This window comes from Meleagris gallopavo, chromosome 2, assembly GCF_905368555.1.
Source record: "Meleagris gallopavo chromosome 2, MGAL_WU_HG_1.1, whole genome shotgun sequence".
NCBI classification, from domain to species: Eukaryota; Metazoa; Chordata; class Aves; order Galliformes; family Phasianidae; genus Meleagris; species Meleagris gallopavo.
Window position 1 is genome coordinate 78,427,482 of NC_139405.1, and position 20,714 is coordinate 78,448,195.

The 20,714-nt window shown below is 37.6% G+C and overlaps 1 protein-coding gene across 1 annotated transcript in view; it reads left to right on the plus strand.

The window, feature by feature from the left end:
* Positions 1–20,025, plus strand: part of ELOVL4 (ELOVL fatty acid elongase 4) — a 32,247-nt gene extending 12,222 nt beyond the window's left edge. The window contains exons 2-6 of the mRNA XM_085217741.1: positions 6,079–6,266; positions 8,999–9,079; positions 16,345–16,516; positions 18,240–18,367; positions 19,064–20,025. Coding sequence (XP_085073867.1) covers positions 6,079–6,266; positions 8,999–9,079; positions 16,345–16,516; positions 18,240–18,367; positions 19,064–19,339 — 845 coding nt within the window. The 3' untranslated portion in view covers positions 19,340–20,025. The remainder of the gene's footprint in view (positions 1–6,078; positions 6,267–8,998; positions 9,080–16,344; positions 16,517–18,239; positions 18,368–19,063) is intronic.
* The last annotated feature ends 689 nt before the right edge of the window (positions 20,026–20,714 follow it).

Sequence of the window (20,714 nt, forward strand, 5' to 3'; positions counted from 1 at the left end):
GGATGTGCTGGATTGGCACTGTAAGTGTCTTTGCGCTGAGAATAGTATCAATAGCTATTAATAACTTGGAAAGGCTCTCCAGCTAAATTAGTGAGTAGCAACCTTATAGCTAAGGAATACACACATCGTTGAGCTAAAAAAACTTGCATTGATGTTATTGTTTTTATTTTTATAAAACAAATGTGAATGCAAGGAATTTCAAAAGTCATGTCTTTTAGTTGTATTTCCTCTAAAGCCAATATTAAATGCAGAGATAGTCACCATTGTATCAGTTCAGGATTTCTTCTGATGGGTGTTCATGTTACTGTGCTGTGCATTTTTTGCTTACTTTTAAAGTTTGTACTTCTTCATTGGGGAAAAAAAAAATCATAGGCTCAGTAATATACCGAAAATGTAACCACCTAAATCCGTCTCGATTGACCAGGAAATGCTGAATCACACATAATAGAAGCATTTGCTTATTAAAATACCTACAGCGCTCTTCATAGACATTTCTAATGATTTTAAATTCAGGTCTCTGTCAGTACAGCATTGCTTGTGAACTTCATCTTCTTTTGCCTTCCATATTTCAGTATAGGTATATAAGGTAATTACATCCTGTTCAAACAATGGATGGTAGAATATTCAGTCCTTTTAATAGAATATTCAGACCTTGCATTTGAGGAGCAGTTCATGCATATATTTCCTGTTAATTGCCTCACACAATAAAGATATAAATCCTGAAAAAATTAGATGCCTCGAGGCAATTTCAAATATGTGTGTTCTCCTCTCCCTCATGTTGCCTTTGCAACGTGAGACTTAAAAATGTATATATGCAAAATGGCAGGTAAATCTCGTGCATGTGAAGATTTCACATTCTTGCCTTACATAACATGTTCCTGCTAGAAAACTGCTGTTAAAAGATGCCTTCCTTTACTCTGGGTTCACTTTACATTTGAGTGCTGCTTTAAATGTCTGCTCTACAAAGCTTTTACCACCTTACAACAAAGCACTGTACTACAGGTTGTACCATCACAACAATCATTTCATTTGTGATCAAATTAGAATCTGGGTCTTAGGATTTGAAAGACAAACGCATTAATCCCCTGAAAGATTCAGTCACTCTCTGTCAATTCTAATCAAGTGAAGGCATTGCTCATTTTGCTTCAAGGCAGTTGGAGGGGTTGGGGTTTTTTTTGTTGTTTTTTTTTTCTTTGCTTGTTTGTTTTTTGTTTGTTTCTTTTTTTTTAATACAGGGAGCTGGGCTTTTTGTTTTTGTTTATTTTGTTTTTCAGGTAATAATGCACCTATTACATATAAAATAATGAGGATTTAGTACCCTTGTATGTCCTTTTAAACTATCACAGTTCTCTGTAATTTGCAGAAATCCTTTATGGCCATCTGTACCAGAGAATAAATGGGATACAATATTTTGCTATTTTTGCTAAAACAAGGGTGGGGTGAGGTTATTATTATTTTGAGTAGCTTGGAAGCTTTGTCACTTAAAACAGATGAGTTAATTTCTCTTGATTTGAAAGAGTTTATCTTACTATTCTGTAAGGAAATTTGGGAAAAAGCTGTGCACGTAACTGTTTTCTGCATAGATCATGGGTAAGAAGTCTTGCTCAGTAAACTGAAAGGAAACTGTTTTTGTAATGCTTTCTGTGCAACAAGAGTGGTATATTGAGCTGATCTAAAAATTAACAAGTTACTTTATATTGTCCAGGGAAGATTGTAGGATTAATAAGTTGTGTTCTTTCAAAAAAAAAAAAACCAGTTGTTTTTTTGTTTGTTTGTTTAAATCTAGAATTTCTGGGATTAAAATCACCATGTTTTCTAATACCATGATGTTAATGAAAAGTAATCAGATATAGAGTCTCCCAAATGCCCTTAAAATAAATGCAATGTTTCTGTTTTGATTTTCTATGATACGCTTCAGAAGTGAACTGACTACTGTAATATTGAGTCTTCTCTTCAAACAGATGTGTTATGCTGAGAATGTTTTCAGTTATCCTAGGAGAAGTCAGGCTCAAATGCCAGTCAGGCATCTTCCCAGGGCAATGGGATGTGCAGTCTGTGCTTTGTAAAGGCTGGTATCTGAGCTGTAGTGGTTCACAGACCAGGAACCCCATGCAAAGGGAAGGTAACAAGCTGAAAACATGTATGGAAGCAGGTATGGAAGCATACCATCTGTTTCTATGCTGGGAGATGTATTTATATATTTCTTTGTGTTTTTTTTCTCCAGCAAAGTGGGTGAAATAATGGTTGACTATTCTGATGAAGCGTGAGGAGGACCCGACTTGCAAGGGGGCTTTCATAAAAGATTTCATTGTTCCCTGCTCCTTCCTTTCACCTACAGGCATAATCTTTGTCACCTGACACAGAAAGAGATCTGAGATAGATCATGCTTTCTTGTTTTGAGCAGTCGGCAATAATGTTCATCTCCTGTTCATCTCAAATCTTCCACTTTCATGTCTTCAGAGTCATCGCTTTAGCAGTTAGGATGCAATGAAATGCCAGGTCAGAAAATAGAAGCCACTGTGTCCTTGGCTTTTTATACTCCTTAGACAACATAAGGAGACTGGGAAAGCCTCCTGCTTTTCTTGCTCTTTACATTTTGTGCAGTATAGTGTCTGAAGCAAGATGCAGATTTGATTAAAGCTTGTCATGTTGACTATGCCTGTACTGTCTCTTAATTAAGAAGTAAAATCTTTCTCCTTCCTTGGCAGAAATAAATCTCTGCCCACTGCCTCGTATCATGTGGAAATGACAATCTCCTTTACTATGTGTTTTTTTTTTTAATGGTGTTACTGTTGTTTTTTAGCTAAGATTTGTTGAGTGATCCCTAAAAGCAAGAGGAAATTGAATTAAAAGGGAGATCATAGTGTAATAATTGCAACACAGCAGTGTCATTTCAGTTTCAGTAGGTAATATTCTATGAGGTGTGGAAAATGGGGCAGTTCTTTCTGCGTCAACTCAGTGTACTGTACCGAACAGCAGTTATTTTACACAGAGTACATTATATTGCAGTAGAATTGTCTGTCCCAGAGACTTGCTGGAGTGTAAAAGGCAACTTTTCTTTTTTTCTTCCATTGTATTTAACTGCCTCTATTTTCACAGCCAGATTATCTGATTTTTTTTTTGCTAGTCCTCCCCATGCTTCTTGTTCTGTTTGCCTGTGGCTTCTGTCAGGGGCTGCGGTGGCAAGTCTGACTGCTATCACTCTGGCAGCATCCAGCTCTCTGCAGGTTTCCACGCACAAGAACAATGCTGCCTCTCTCTTGTTTTTCTCTTTTATTAACAGTCATAATGGAAGCAGCAAGGCTAGTTTCTATTTCTCCTTTTCCGCTTCTTATTAAGACTGATGGCTTCAGTCCTAAAAAGCATTGTATTTGCAATTTGCAGGTTAAATATTGTAAAATCAACAGGAAGCGAGATGAGTCAATGCCGTACATGCTGTCTTTCTGTAGACTACAATGTGTGGGATTTATTAGAAATACAGAAAGTCTCCTGACATCTGCTACTAAAAAAATGGTTCTAATGTATGTTCTTAACCACCAAGATAAGGTGGCTGGAGAATGGAATGAAAAGGAATGGCAGTGCTGTTCTGTTCCTACCTCATTGCCCCAGAGTTCTGTGCAAAACAGACTCAGTCTAGAGAGATTCATGTGATTTATTACCTACTGATAATAGACCAGAACTGTGAGAACTAAAAGCAAACTACCAACACCTTCCTCCTATCCACCCTCCTTTACCTTCTCCCCACAAGTGAATGGGAATGGGAAATTGGGACTGAAATCTGTCTGTAGTGTTTGGTTCTGCCACTCCCTCATGGTCACTCTCTGCCCATGTTCCACAAGGTTCCCTCCCATAGGATGTTGTCCTTCCCAAACTGATCCTGCGTGGGTTTCCCACGGGCTACAGCTCTCTTAGCACCGCCCCAGCACAGCTCCATACCACAGGGCCTCCGTTCAGGCTCTGCTCCCCATGAGTGCAGCTCCCTCAGCCCTCCCACCCCACTACAGACTGCTCCCCACAGGTTGCAGCTCTGTTCTGTTGCTTCTGTGGGGGTGTCCATGGCTGTGGCTCCTTCGGGCCTCAACCACCACTGCACTGTGGGCTCCTCTGTGACTGCACGTGGAGATCCACTCCATGTGGTACCTGTGCGTGCCTGGAACACCCCTTGCCCTCCTTCTGCACTGACTTCAGCATCTGTGGGGCTGTTAGTAATGGAACAGTTACTTTCTATCTATTGCTACAGTCAGAGATTAGCCTTCATAAGGAGGGCAGAAGAAAACACTGAGAAAATGAGGAAAGTGTTATTACTGTAGTCACTTCCATCCTTCCTCTGTGGCAGAGCCATCTTTTAATCCTGAATGTCACCGGTTCCTCAGGCTGAATGCTTCTTTTGACATAGATCCAGGACTTTATATAGCAAATTCTGGGCCCTAGAATATGTGCAATGCAAGATCCAAAGAGTGACTCTAAAGCAGTTTAAAAAAACCCTGTTGGCTCCAGTACAGAAGCATAGACTACTCTAAGCTGAGCCATCTGAACTGTTCTATCTAGTATTTTTTCAATATGTAATTACTTTTATTTTTTGTCTGAAACACATCAGACTGATATGATCAAGTAGCAAAGTTATTTGACATCACATACTATATATGAAGTATATATAATGGGAGATTTTGATGCCAAATTTTAAAATAGCAAATCTGTTAACTTTATCAGCATTTTGCCAAATTTATGTGTCTTTCATTTGCAGAAGTTCTCTTCAGTGTTTTTACAATCTAGTCTCAAGATTCAAATGCATACGAAGTAGGTTTGCAGGTGATACTAAGTTGGGAGGAGCAGTTGATTCCCTTGAGAGTAGAGAAATCTTGCAGAGTGTTCTTGAGAAATATAGCGACATGGTTATTGGACATGGTGGTGATGGACCTACTGCTGGACTAGATGACCTTAGTGGTCCTTTCTAGCCTTAATGATTCTATAATTGGAGGGCTGGCCAATCAGCAACCACACGAAATTTAACAAGAGCATTGCTGGATTCTGCATTTGGGACAGGGCAATCTCTTTGTACAGCCCTGGAGGATGCAGGAGAACAGCCCCATGGAAAAAGGAGTCTGGTAGTTCTGGCTGAGAGAAAGCTGAACATGAGTCAGCAGTGTGCCCTGGAAGCCAAAAGGGCCAACCATACCCTGGAGTGTATCAGGCCAAGCACTGCCAGCAGGTGAAGGGAGGGGTTGTCCTGCTCTGCTCTGTGCTGTGTGGCCTTACCTCCAGCACTGGGTGCAGTCTTGGGCACCAAGATATAAGAAGGATGCAAAACTGTTAAAGAGCATCCAAAGGATTTAAATGAAGGATCTGGAGGGTAAGATCTCTGAGGAGCAGCTGAGGTCCCTTAGATATCTTCAATTTAGAAAAGATAAGGCTGGGAGGAAGCCTCATAGTGGCTGCAGCTCCTCACAGCGAGCGGATGGGCAGCGCTGAGCTCTGCTCTCTGTGACTGCTACATAGTGCTGTGGCAGGGGAGGGTCAGGTTAGGAAAATGTTCTGCACCAGAGGATAGTCAAGCCCTGGAACAGGCTGCCCAGGGCACTGGGCATGGCCCCAAGCTGCTGGAGTTCAAGGGTCATTTGGACAGTGGTCTCAGACATAGGTTTGAATTTTGGATGGTGCTGTGAGGAGCTGAGAGTTGGACTCAGTGATCCTTGTGGGTCCCTTCTAACTTAAGATATTCTATGATTCAATGAATGGTGTTGAATATTTGGTTATATTGCTGCTGCAGTCACCAATCATTGTAAGTAAAATACTTTTGGGGGGATTACTGGATTGAGTTTGGGCTACCTGATATATTTTTTTTTCTGTTTTGGATTGTAGAACTGGGAAGTAGAACTTGTTTAACTTGATGAATCTCTGTATGAAGTAATGTGATTCTTTTAAACTATTTTCTTTAATTCCTTTAGTATGAATATGTTGTGTTTCTGCTATGTGATGCAGATATTCTAGGATAAAATAATATTTAATGAATGCAATGCCTAAAATGATGATGAAATTTGCTTAGAGTTTGACTCCTTCTGTTTGCTTCATCCTTCCCAGACAAACGTGTCGATGATTGGCCCTTGATGCAGTCTCCATTTCCAACACTGACTATAAGCACTATTTATCTCCTCACTGTTTGGCTGGGCCCCAAATGGATGAAGACAAGAGAGCCCTTCCAGTTACGTTTCCTGTTGGTTGTTTACAACTTTGGAATGGTTCTACTGAACTTCTTCATTTTCAAAGAGGTGTGTATGCACTCTTACAGGAGGGAATTCCTACTGAGGTTTGAAGGCATGTACACATGCAAAATTAAAATAATCTTATGCGTTTTATGTGTGTTGTAGGAAGTTTGGCCCAGATTTTTAAAACTGAATTTGTGTTTGACATGAGCATTTAGGTAGGTAGATACATTGTGATATGAATAAAATGCCTAGATAGATATATATAAAGAATTTGTACACTATCTAGATCAAGATCTTCTTAGATTTATGTTAGCATAAATACTGTACAGAATAACTGGAGTCCATAAAGATTTAAGTGGAATTATTTAACAGTTTGGAAATCATTTTTCCAGGATAGAGTTTCAGAATACATATGATCCTAAGGAGTAGTTTTTGTTACTGTGATTTTGCTCATGTGGGTTAAGGGTCTTCCTGAAAGACTGTGAATCCTGAAAGATTGTGAATTTACTAGATGTATTTCCAGAAATAAGAAAACAGATAACATGGTTAAAATTACAGCATTTCTTTTCAAGATGGCCTGTTCAACACTTTTGCCAGGAAAGCAGGAATTCTTTTATATTGACCTTTCTCCACAGCCTCATATTAGTTGATTAGTTGATTAGTTGTTTTTAAGACATAATTCAATAACTAATCTTTGCCATAACAACTCAGTCATCATTTTCTTTAAGTTGTCTCCTTGCACTTTTTAGATGTGTAATAAGATATAAGATAAGATATAAGATAACCCAGAATTTAATGCTTTCACCTAAAGATAATTATGAAAATGGATAAAATTGATGAGGCATCTTGGCAGGTTAAAGCTGAAATTCCTCTGAAATGAGTTCACTGGTTTTTTTTGTTTTTTTTTTTGTTTTGTTTGTCTTTTCCTGCATCTCTTTTTCACTTTCTTCTTAATCAGTTTGTATTATCCATAAGCTGAATTACCCCAAGCTTATGGTCAGTTCATATTCAAAGCTCTGTTGCTTACAGGATAATGAATATATTTGTGTAGCATTGCCAAACCACTGAATTTATATACAAATAAATGTAACTGCCCAGCTGCAGACAGAGGTTCTAATTTCCTGCTTTTTCAAATAGTTCAATTGGCTATTCAGTGGATGTTAAACCAAGCAAGCTGTTCATACAGCACTTTAATAAGAAGTGACTCTTCTCAGTCTTAGGGACTGATACAAGTATTCAAGTTTCAAATGTTGTCTTTAACCAGGCAACTTCTACTTCAGTCTATGTGAGGTTTACATTACTTATGTGCTCCTGTTGTAATTGTTATGAGTAACGTAGTTGTTACAGGTAAAATGATACTCTATTTGTATTTTGCAAATGACTGAAATTTCCATGTATTTCTAAGAATAGTATTTGAATGTGAAGTGCTTTTGATAAGATCCATAGATCTTGTTTTTAAATTTAAATGTTATTTATATAGTCATCCTGATTACTAAGCTCATTGTTCACCTTTGATAACATACATTAAAATGATGAGTCATAAAATGCTGCTAGATTTTTCAGTCGAAAACTCTCATATATTGGTCTCAAGTTTAGATTGAGATTTAGGTGCAAATTTATCTTCAAACACTCGGAAGTCTCAGACACAGAGCCCCATTTTGCCACAAAATCATGTATTTCTTATTCCATTTTGAAGAAGTAGCTTCAGGTTGGGAAAGTAAATTTATTACTGCTGTTGCCAAGTGAACTTTGGAGAAATTATCTAATTATCACAGACCACAATAGAAAATGGTTAGTTTCTGTAACAGTGCACACAAAACTATTCTGTAGTTCTCCGACATGTTCAGATGTGCTCATGCCCATATGGAACCACATGAAAGAATAGTGGTTTTACAGTAGCTTGTAAACAGGCTTAGGTGACACAGAAATAGTTGAATTTCTTTCTTGAGATCTCTGTTTGCTTTGGAGATGTTCTTGCATCAATTTTCTTTACAGTAACAGTTCCCAGTTTACAAGTTATGTTATGTTTTTGCACCTTAACAGAGTGGGATTACCTGGCTATAAACAACCTTGGATCACAGCATATACAGACATCAAAATTAAAAGTATTACTTGAACCTTGTACAGATCTAGGCAAGTGCTCTTCTTTCCAATGGAAACTTGCTCAAATGTCAAGTTTATATTTTCCTGCTTTGATTATTGCAATACACTTTATTTGGCATGGCTCTACAGAAGCACTTGATATGCTTTAGGCGCAAAGTGGGGCAGTTCTCTTTATGCAGTCTCTAAATATGTTTTATGGGTGCTCAGCATTGGCTGTTCAGGGATTTTTTTCTGGATTTTGATTGGTACATTGTTATAAGAATGGTAGATGCAGATTGTCTAATCCCTGTCTGTAGGAGAGAATTCTTTCTGCTCTGAGCTGTCACAGCGTTTGTCTTTCTATCATTCTTCATAAAAGCAACTAGGTGTCTTTTGTTTCTGAATCGAGAGCCCTCTAAGAGAAGAATCTTGTTTGAATATCTTAAGGTCGTATTTGTTCAGGTCTCTAATTATCTGGTGAAATGCACGCAAGGAAATTAGTACTTTTAATATAATAGGGAAAAAATGCTCAGCGTGTTAACAGATTGTTAAAACTAAATGCTGGTTTTCTTCAGTAGTGTTATTAAGACAAATTAGGACAGTTAAAGTACTTTGTACAGGTAAGTTTGATGTAGCAAGAAACTTGTTGATAACTGTTTTGAACTTGGTTTTTATAGTATCTTCTTCCTCATGTATGGCTTTAATATTTTCAGCTGTTTTTATCATCAAGAGCTCGAGGGTACAGCTATGTCTGCCAGACTGTGGATTATTCAGATAATGTTTATGAAGTTAGGGTGAGTATTTCTTTATTATTATCGATGTGTATGTAATATATAGCACTATGTTATGTTTTTAGTTTTGTCTGAAAATACAGTTTCCAAGCTTGTGCTGTCAGCCATACTGTATCCCGTTACATTCTCTGACTGCTTCAGGTTTGATTACGTTACACATAGCTGGGTTAATCACAAGCATTGGTGTGTTTGCATTAACTTTCATCTGACTGCTACAAGGAAGTGTAGCCTCAAAGATACCATCCCTGGCTTCAGCCCTCGTTGCATGAGCCAGGATAAATTTTGTATGCGTGCTTTGGTTGCCAGCCTATGCTGCAGTTTATGATACAGCGTAACCACAGTAAAGGTGTAGTTCTAGATCAAAGCAGGTAAGATTTGTCAGCATATACTGTGGTTGCACTTCACTGATACTGGTGAGGCAACTTTTTGTCTTCTTTATTGTGTTTGGCTTCATGAACTCTTGCTAGCTTCTGGCAAATGTTTTATCATTACATTTCATTGCAGAAGCTTAGATTTCAAATGTGTGTATTTTGGAAAGCATTCAAATTAAAATCAAAGTGCGGATGCTTGTTAGCTTAAGTAATTCTGTTGACTAGCTCTTGTGTTAAACCTTATCTTCCAGTAGAGCTGACTCTTGAGAATCTTGCAGCTGTCCTTGCAAGTTTCATCCACTACAGATTATAACATGTCCCTAAAAATGCAATGAGAGCGTGTTGTGATCTAAGTACCTTGGATGGCTATAGCACATCTTGAAAAATATGTTTCAACAAAATGACTGTTCATGGGTACTCAAACACCTGTGTAAGAGGTATGAGTGGTAGTGAGAAAGACAACTTTGTGTCTTAAAACTTCTGCATAGTGGCTGATATTGAAGAACAGCAGTGATAGTCACTTGTCTTTTGTCTTTACCAGTATTGTGGATTCATTGTATTGTTCACTTAAGTACTTCTATTATTTTGTTTAAAAGCAAATAATTGAAGTATAAAAAATGCTTGAGGGTTTTTTTGTTGTTGTTTATTTGTTTTTTCTTCCCAATAGACAAGCAAAATAGAATATCCTGATACTCAGCTGAATGATAGCGAGGGACTGTGGTGAAATAAATTAAAGGCATTTTTATTATTGTTAAGCAGAAGAGATGTAGCAGTTTGTACATGAAAGCTATTTAATAGCTTCACTTTTAGGTGTACGTGTAGACAGGCTGTACAGGTATCAGACCTGATCAACAGAATTATCTTGTAATTTGTTTATTATGAGGAACAAAGGATTATTAAATAATGAAGTAAAGACAAAATGCCCAGTACAATATATTAATTGCCTATGGTATGTGTGGCCAAGATTCTTTTTATTTCCCAGCTTTTTAAGATTTCGCAAATTTGTGGATTTGCATAAACTTTATTTCTAAACTTCTAGGTTGTAATATGCTCAATTTGCAACTGATGAGTAGGGAAAAATGCTGAGTTTTCTGAAGTGTTGCAGTAATTGTTTAGTCTGATATTGGACAAGACCTTTGTCATGATCATAATCTGGTAGTTCTGAGTAAATTCTCAATTTAAGGCAATAAGCAGCAAGTAGAAAACTATACTTTCTACACTTGTACTGAATTTAACTAAGAAGTCTAAAGTGTCTGGCTGACTTGTCAGTGTATCATGCTTTGTTACAGAGGCTAGGAAGCTGGAACAAATACTGTCAAACTAATTGCATGTGGCAATCTGAATGAAAAATTAGAAGTCCTGATATCTCCTCTGTATCTTTATCATTTCTGGATGAAGTGCAAATACGAAGTTGCCACGTAGTGGCCTGCTCAAAGGATCTTTTTTTGACTACAGGGAGTCCAGAGAGCTGGTTAGCAGTTCCAAAGCAAAGATTTGGCAGTCTTGGATGACAGAGGAATGTTTTCCTTCTCCTCTCGAAACCACTTTTGTCTTAAGACAAATGACCAGTGGTTATTTCAAGGGAGCAGTGTAAGACAGGACATGTGGTGGCACCTGCCCCATGGAGTGCAGTGCCAGCAATTCACAGCTTACAGACCTCCTGAGGCAGAGATAGTCTCTTTGTTTCCCTGATCCTTCAGGGGGTTTCCTTCCATGAATTAGTCTGTAAGTTTTCTTTAACTTTATCAAGCTTCTGACATCCACTGACAGTTAATTCTTCAGTTAGTTTACATATAGTGTGAAGAAGTTGGTCCACTACTTAGTGTTTTGAACCACTATCTATAATGTAATCTCATCTGAGTTCCACTGGCTCTTGTCCTACAAGAGGGAGTGGGCAACTGGAGCTAGCAGGGAGTGGAAACTAGACTTTGAAAATGCAGAAATATCTTCTGGATATAGTAGGTAGCAATCTTACTGTGCTGGTGAGGTGTTAAGGACTGTGTTTTATGATCAGTTTTTTTTAAAAAAAACAACATTCATAGTAGAAAAGAAAAAATGGGGAAAAATCTTCAACAAAGGCTTTTGATGGAGCTGGAGCTGCATCTTAGAGGAATATTTTGGTTATAATTTCAGAGTAAATAAAAGCAAAAAGGTGAGATGCAGGTCAGTCTGAAAGTAATGCCTCCTATTTATTTCCTATTTAGTTGGAAAATACACCAGATACAAAGAGCAAGATAACACTATTTGATAGAGCACGTTCTCAGCTACAAAGCACTGAATTTCAATATATTCACCACCATTAGTCCTGCATTTTTGCCACTGATGAACAGGAGCCTGCATACTCATACCATGCTCATAAACATCTGCACCAGCAAAGGTGACCCACTGTTTCACAGCTGCTATGATGACATCACTGCTAGGAAAATGCTATACATGCAGTCAATCTTTCATCAGCCCAAAGAGATTAAACTCAGACGGTAGCAAATACGGACTATGTGGTGGGTGTGATAAAACAGTCCAGCCAAGTTTGGCAATGTGCTCCATGGTCTTCAAACTGATATAGAACCTGGCATTATTGTGTTGCAAGGGAAAGGTTGTCTTCTCTGGCCTGACACTGGATGTTTGAGCCTTCAGCTTAGTCAGCATTGCAACGTAGCGATCAGAGTTGATGGTTTGTCCATATTTCAGGAAATCCAGAAAGATCATCCCTTTCCTATCCCAAATGACAGTTCACATCACTTTAGCCACGGAGGGCTATGTCTTGAACTTTTCCTTCAATGGGGAATTCACATGTTGCCACTCCATGAACTGCAGTTTTGATCCTAGCTGGTAGTGGTGACACCATTTCTCATCACTGTTAATGACAGTGATTCAGGAAACCATTACCTTCAGCCTCATATTGGTTCAATAGGTCCTGACAGACTTGCATATAGTGTTCTTTCTGTTCCTGTGTGAGCGTTTGTGGGACTCACCTGGCATAAACTTTGTCACCATTATTTCCAAGGCATTGAAGTCAATATTAAGCTCAGTGTACCGTTTCCTGTTTGTAATCTACTGATATGGACAGATAGCTAATGGAGACACTCTTCATTTCACAGTATGACAGCTCTGTATGGCCATCCAGAACATGGTTTGTCTTTCATGTTGCCACTGCTGAAATGCACCATCCACTGCCTCACTTTGCTAACCTCCACTGTTTCGTCTCTGTAAATGTTCAGTGAATAGGTGTCATTTTTTCTTCATGGAGAAATTCGATGGTACCCCTTTGCTTCATATGCACTTCCATGTCAGATGCCATTCTGTCAGACTGCCCCTCTGCTGCCATCTGTCGCACAGCAACAAAACGTAATGGAATATTGGCGAAAAGGTTCAACCTCTACTGCCATACCACCAACACTTGCCTCTGACATCGTGGGCCAACGTAATAACGTAGGAGACGTTAATTTCAAAGCAGCCCTTGTAAATCTGGGCAATGGAGTGCTCCTTTAGATGCTCCAGTATTTGAAGTAAAGGATTTCATAATTCTGTGTGAATTAAGACATTTTAATGTCTGTGAATAGTCACTTGCACCCTCTGCTTATGCATGCGTGTTCTTGTTTTGCAGAACAAGGTTGATCTCTTCTGTTGGTATTTCTGGAGAGATGAGAAATAAACTTAGTTTTTTAAGTGTACTGGTTGTAATTGCAATGACGAGTTGTGGTTGTAACTGTAGTCTGCTTGCTTTTACTTGCATTCTTTAAATGTGTTTACAGATTGAATAGTTTCCCCTAAATTTCTGTGAAAAGGGAGCTTGACTTTTAATAAAATAAGCCCCATGGTTCTATAAATAAAATTCTATAAATGAAGCAGAAGGAAAATGAGTTCTCTTTAAAAAGCCCTGTTCCCTACAACCCCTTTCTGGATGGCTGCCTCAACCTCAAATGAGAAAAGAGGGTTCAGGAGCAGAGTTCCATGTTAAAACAGCCCTCTTTTCAAAAACCCTGCAGCAAGCAGAGTTCATAGGATTGGAGCTCTTGTTGACTCCCTTAATCCTAGGCTGTAGTGTAATCTTTTGTGCCATCTGGTGTTTTAATAGATTTACATTTGATGCATCTGAAAACTGACAGAAATTGTATGGTCATAAATAGTATTATTCATTACAGGAATACATCTGTTTTAATGCATATTTTTCTCTTAAGCTATATCTTTCTTTCATGCTATGTCCAAAGAAAGACTATGGATTAGGTCATAACTTTTGATGCTTTACAGGAAAAGTTTAACAGTAACCATGTACTCCTTAAATAGCTTACATGTCGGTGTATTGTTCTACTTTCCACCTTCTGTCACTGATAGCTTGCATGTCTTTGGGGAAACAATGTAACATCTGTTTGATTCTTTTCTGCATTTGTAAACTAATGATCAAAATGCCTTCATAAAACATTGGGAGCTCTGAGATTAGGTCAATACCTCAAACCTGTCAATTGCAAGAATAAATAGTAGTAAAACCTCAGAATGGAAAGCAGGAGGACAAAAAAAGAGCTTTCAGGCAAAAAATCTATATAAACATAATAATCAGCAGTTATTATCCTGTGGAGAAATGGAGGCTATTTTTATTCTTAAGTAATGGGAACCATTTTGATCAAAAGTTAAGCTGACTTCGATCCACGTACTGTAATTGCTTTCTCTGCAAGACAGTTAGAATTAAAAAGAGGAGAAATAAAGTGCTAAATGACTTTCCAGAAACATCCTGGGCATAAAATACTTTAATGTTGGATTTTTCTCCTGCATTTTTCTCATACATGACATATTGTATGTCATGCAGTAAATTTACAAGTTATTCCGTTGTTTCTTTAACAAAATACACAGCAGCTTTAAGCTTTTCAGGCAGTTTGCTTGTAGCTGACCTATTGATTCTTTGCAGTTTTCTCGGAAGACAGCACTTCCAAAGAGTGTGAGTGCTGGTCTGTCTATGGGTACAGTCCAAAGTGTTTACTGTCAACTCATGAGATGAAAAGATGTTTATCTTAATTTATTTAAAAGATGCAGCTTTAGCAAAGATCTGTAAAAGATGCTGTGCTGTAACGCTAATACATGGGTGTGAGACAAATCCTTGATGTGGGTGTTGTTATACACATGCCTATCTGTCCCAGAGGCAGAACTGTACTGGATATTGAGTAACGTGTATTGATAGTTCTTGCGACTTGCATACATGTCTGGGAACTCCAGTATCTGTGGGTGTCCTTTCTCTCTCATCAAGCATCTCTTCAACTTTGGCATGTACCTTTTGACATAAAATTGACAAAATTTTTGTCTTCTTCCTGAGATCTGAGCTGTACTGTGTCTATTAGGGAGAAGGGTGTAGATTAACAGTTACACAGAAGTCTGCCGTTTGGCATCAGTAAGTTGTGCAGTCCCTTTGGGAAACTGCAGAGTCTGCAATGCAGAGCTGCGGCACTCTTCTGCCTTTTTTTTTTTTTTTTTTTGGCTTCTGCTGTAATTTCTTAAAGTGTTCCCAGTCCACTTATGGTTGTGACAAGCTTATTCTGAGGAGAGAGATGTTTCTTTCTGGCTCTTTTGGAGACATGAAGGAACACAGCAGACAGGGCTGTATAGTTCATGTTTCTGTGATTGTTCTCTGCTGCTCATTCTCCCAGTTTCTATTCTCTCTCTCAGCCATACTCTTAAAAATTCCCATTCGTGTGTATTTGGTCAGGGAAGCTGCTGCCCTCTTACTAATTTTTTCCTTCTATCTATCTTCCCTGGGGACTGAGTGGGTGGTGGAGTTATTTCACATGTTAAGGTAAGAAAGCGTGATTTGTCTTCAGATGAGCCCTGGAAGATGAGGTACACTTCTTGAAAATAGGTGTGTTATGACATTGCCTGCTTTTCTTGCAGGCGGTGCCATTTTCATCTTCTTTTTTTGTTTGTTTGCTTGTTTGTTTTAAAATTCTATTTATGAGTCACCATCTGGGATACATTCTGGTCCCACCCTTGCATATCAAGCTAGGTGACTTGCAGTGCCAGGAACTACAGTCATTGCTATGCTTCATGATCTGGAAGGGAGTCCCCACAAACAATATACTCCAACATTAGTGTATATTAGCAAATTACTACACAGAGCTTCTGTGCTAAACCTGGTATAGCAATATCCTGGTTTCAACAGGAGGCCACGTTCACGTTTTATCTGCTGTAATTGGTGGACTGAGAATGGGGGAAGTTTAGGTGTGTAACACTACTGTATTGGATAGATAGGTTATATCTGTGCGGCTTGCGTGGCTCCCATGATCTCATTTCTTCCATTCCCTGAATGGAACAAAGCCACTAGGAGAATATTGATTTCCAAAGAATGTTATTGAATAGGCCAGAAGAAACTAAGTGGAAGATTTCCCTAAAAAATGTGAAATCTTTACCTCAGCCAAGCTTGTTGAATGATTTGGTGTCCTTCTATCCATGTGCTTGTGATACTGAAAAACTTCATGTAAAGTTTCAGCCTTTGCAGCTCATTTCACCATGAATTTTCCAGCCTCATTGTTCTGACCGTATCAGTGTTGCTCCATAAGTATGGGAAGCTCTGTAGTAGTCTCCCACAAAGCTCAAGATTCAGAATGAGGACACAAACTCCTTGCATTTAATGGGTAAACTGTTCAGAGAATACTTAATACTTTTTGTTCTTTTTTGTGGTAATGATTTGTGAGCAGTACACTCAGAATACTACTACTACATCCAGAGTAGATGAATGGAGTATTGGTTTTGTTCTTACTCATACTTTCGGATGTTTGATGATTCCATGGCAACATTTTCCAGGATTTGGGGATGGAAGAGATGTTCTTCTCTTGCATTATACAGCTGGAGATAGTTTAATTCCATTCACGCTGGAAATTGAAACCACTAATTTATTTATTTATTTTCTCATTACAGATAGCTGCTGCTTTATGGTGGTATTATGTCTCGAAAGGAATTGAATACCTCGATACAGTGTTCTTCATCCTGAGAAAGAAATTCAACCAAATTAGTTTTCTTCATGTCTATCACCATTTCACCATGTTCACTTTGTGGTGGATTGGTATTAAGTGGGTTGCAGGTGGACAAGGTGAGTTTCCTTCCTCCCGTATTTTGAGTGGACGTACAACAGAATTACTGTTGTTTATAATCAATGGAAAAAAGTTCTACTGGACTTAGCATTATTATATAGAAGGCTGTTTAAATAGCACTGAAGCAGTGCAATAACTTTAATGTGTATTATCTTCTTCTGTGGGAAATGTGGGGGAGGAAAAGATACCAGGGCCCATAGTCTAATGAATTGCAAAACTTCTTTTTTTTCCTCATGGGCATCAACTGCAAGCATGAAGTTCTGTTTTCAAAACTATCTTTGTTCTGTATGAAATAGAAAGATGAATGTGTCTTGCCTAACTTCAATTTTTGCAGATACAGAGAACTGCAAAATCTAATTATGAGCAACAATCTGTGTGCAAATGTAATGAAGTTAATGGAGATGTTATTTTGGCATTATATCTGAGTTTGGGGTTAGCTTTCTTTTTGTATAAAGAGACATATATAAAGTTCTGAAACCTTCCTTGAAGGTGAGCCAATAAATCCATCAGTTAACTTTTAAAACTTCTATAGACACAAGTCTATATTTCATTATCAGCCTTTTTTTGTTCTGCTTACTTTCTAAGACCTACGTCAATGAATTTTATTCCATTGTTCCTGCCGCATCCTCTCTCTTTCTTAAATTGTACCTTCATTGCCATTGTTTTTGTTGTGTTTTTTTGTTCCTCTCAAATTATATGCTCTACAGAGCTGACGGTTACCAATTCTGTTGGTAATGTGTTTTTAGGCTTAAGATACTTAGAATAACATACACTAAACACCAAATTTAACTTTTTGTCAAACCACCCTAAAACTTTATGGCTTTCATTTACTACAAATATCTCATGCTAGTAGATGAGATATTGTATACATAGATAGACCTGTTATAAATTATCTAACATTTAGATTATCCTAGTAGTTTGCCACAGATGGATATCTGAGTTGTTTGATTTCAGCAGCTATTCTTTGCATTGTCTTGATCTTATAGACCACCTCCCTTTTTAGCCTCTCTGGTAGTGTAATAACACCTTAAAATGATCTAGTTTGTTACTGTAAGAGCAAAGAGATCTTAATGCAAACATAAACACTGATCTTTGTTTCCAGCATGGATAATCCTGGAAAAAGTACTATACTTTTATTTAAGAATACTGGATTTTGTAAGTCATAAATAAAAAAAAACAGAGATGAGCTATTTAAACAAACTAATTTTGCAATGCCCTTAAATGTCGTACAGCCACAAGTGAGGTTTTGCTTTGTGTTGTTTTTTGACCTCTTTATTCAAACTTCCATGTGGGTTTCTTGATGTCTTGCTGAGATGTTAACTTTACACATATCATTACAGCTTAACAAATTACAGTTCAGAACCTGCAACCGCTTTATACTGTACACTTTATACTGCTTTTAATAGCCCCCTTAGCAAAGCCATTGCACTTACACTATAATAAACTAACGTGTAATGCATGATTTCAATCCATTCAACAAAAACATTATAAAAAGCTTTTGCTTAAGTAGTTCCATGAGAGCAGTGACACCTACTTGCACAAACAGCTATTTCTGTGAGTGCATGTCATCAGCGAGGTCTGCACTACACAACTGAATGTTTCAAAGATGGAAGCCCAGCATGCCCCTGTGCTTTGTGATGTTTACAATCACATGAATAATGCTAGAATAGATTTTTATTTTTTTTTTAATTACATGGAAATCTTCCTTCTGTTTCTGGACAGCTTTTTTTGGAGCTCAGATGAATGCATTTATTCATGTTATTATGTACATGTATTACGGATTAGCTGCCTGTGGCCCTAAAGTTCAGAAATATCTGTGGTGGAAACGATACTTGACTATATTGCAATTGGTAAGTAAAATTTCTCCATTCGTTTGAGGAGCTATTGCCTCTGAGTAGATTTGCTTCTGTACAGCTTTGGAACAGGTGCTGTCTCTATCTAAAATTCTTAGCTGTCCCATACTCACAAGTCTAGTTAGAAATGATTATATTCTTAAATGTAATTAAGCAGTTAAAGTAATTGCTTAAGTATACAACCGTTGTTGTGTGAAGAAGTCTTCTTAAATACTTATTACTGATCATGGGCATTTTTAAGCTCTAAGAAGTTTTTATTTTCAACAAACAATGACTTATTTTTGATGGCATAATAAGGATCATTATGAGACTGGAAAAGGGCTAAAGATGACTTCACAGCCCAACCTCATTAACAACCCTTCTCAACACTCATACCTGCAAGCAATCAGTTACCAAGCATGTGGTTATCTTATTCTGAGTACCATGAAATCACCATTGTGTTTTAAAGAAAAATCTAAAGGAATATCTATTACAATTGAATATATCTCTGTATGTTTTTATGTATTTGTTTGTTTGTTTATTTGAGTTTTCAAATCCACTTTTGAGCTAGTAGGCTGCATATTATGACAGCCAGATATAGTTTCCCCCTGCTTCACTGTTTCTCAGTTTTCATGAGTTAATACATTAGCATGCATGGGTGCAGACCTACAAATATAACCAAACCGTTTTGATTACGTGCTTTCTGTCTTTCAGGTGCAGTTCCATGTGACTATTGGCCACACAGCTTTGTCTATTTATATTGATTGTCCTTTCCCTAAATGGATGCACTGGGGTGTAATTTTCTATGCTATCACCTTCATTTTCTTGTTTGGTAACTTCTACTATCGGACATATAAGCTGCCTAAGGAACCTGTAAAGAATGGCAAAATAGCAAATGGTGCTGTTGCAAATGGAGTAAGCAAACCAGAAAATAATCCAGTGGTGGAAAATGGAAAAAAGCAGAAAAAGGGAAAAGCAAAAGGAGAGTAACTTGATCCAGGCCTTAACCATTGTTGGCAGTGAGGAACCTACAGTTTGGTTTATAAAAGGAAGAAAAAAACACTATCTGTACCAATTAACCTTAGGTTACTGAAGAGCTAGAACACAGATATTTTCATTATTTATGAAGATTGTTTTAAGAACAAAACTTAAAGTTGAATTTCTATTGTAATTATGTAATTATCATGCATACGGTCTCTGTGTAAACTTGTAGACTGCTGGTGTTGGTGAATGTAAGGAAGAATTGCAGTTAATTCCATGTTTAGCAGTCCAAAAGTTAAAAACTATCATTGATGCAACCAGCTTTGTTGGCACCCACATTTCTCTGGGGAAGGGAGGGGGGAAGGAAGTAGCGTTTGAATACTTGTGTTTTCTTTCCAGAAATATATTAAATTTCAATTTACAATGTATTATCTAACCAGAACACGCAACTTTTCTTGTCCTCCTTGAAGAGTATCTTCAGAAACATCGTGTTTATGTATTGTCAGAACAGTATTTGACTTTTCAGAAATTACTTGATTTAATTTAGTGTCTGTTACAGGTTTATTTTGGTTGGTTTTTTTTCTTTTTGATTTATTTTGTTTTTGTTTTTGTTTTTTTTTTTCCTTGTGTGGAAATATACCTACCTCTTCATCTGCTGAAAAGAATATTGAGCATTAAATAACTGATTTCTGAAATATGGAGTCTTCTAATATAAATATCCATTAACATAATTCAGGAGGAAATTTTTCCTTGGGAGTAAAAGAGATTTTGTTTCCAGGTATTTTGGGTCAAATCATCAATATTTTCATTTAATGTGAACTTAAATTTTGGAGTGGTGTTCTTAGCATGGCTAAGTGAAGAAAACATTTTAAGGATTTATAAATATGAGATGGTCATTGTGTGAAGCAAGCAATTTAAACAGGCCTGTGGCTTTGTTATCTGTGACCTACATTAAACCTGTGGTGCTGATTGACACTGAAACTTGTAAAATAACATTATGATGGAGAGAAAACAACATTGACATTTGTTCAGAAGTACAGTGTGTAGTGTCATGCTAACAACAGGACAGGCACTTTACTGGGGGAAAGAGAATTCAATTATAAACTTCTAAATACGGCAAACACAATGCTGAAAATGCTGCTACTGTTTGATGCCCATCAATTCTCGATTGATGACTTGCAGGCAAAATATTGCTGGCAGTCAGGCCACCATTTTAATGTGAATAGCAGAGCTGGGCTTCTGAAAATCTGGTCCCTAAATATTCTTGGTTCTTCTCAACCTGATTGACAAAGTGATTCTGCTAATCAGTTTTTAGTCATAACTGCTACTACAAGCAGAAGCCTCTTTTAGTAGCTTTTCATCTTACTTGATGCATTAATGGACT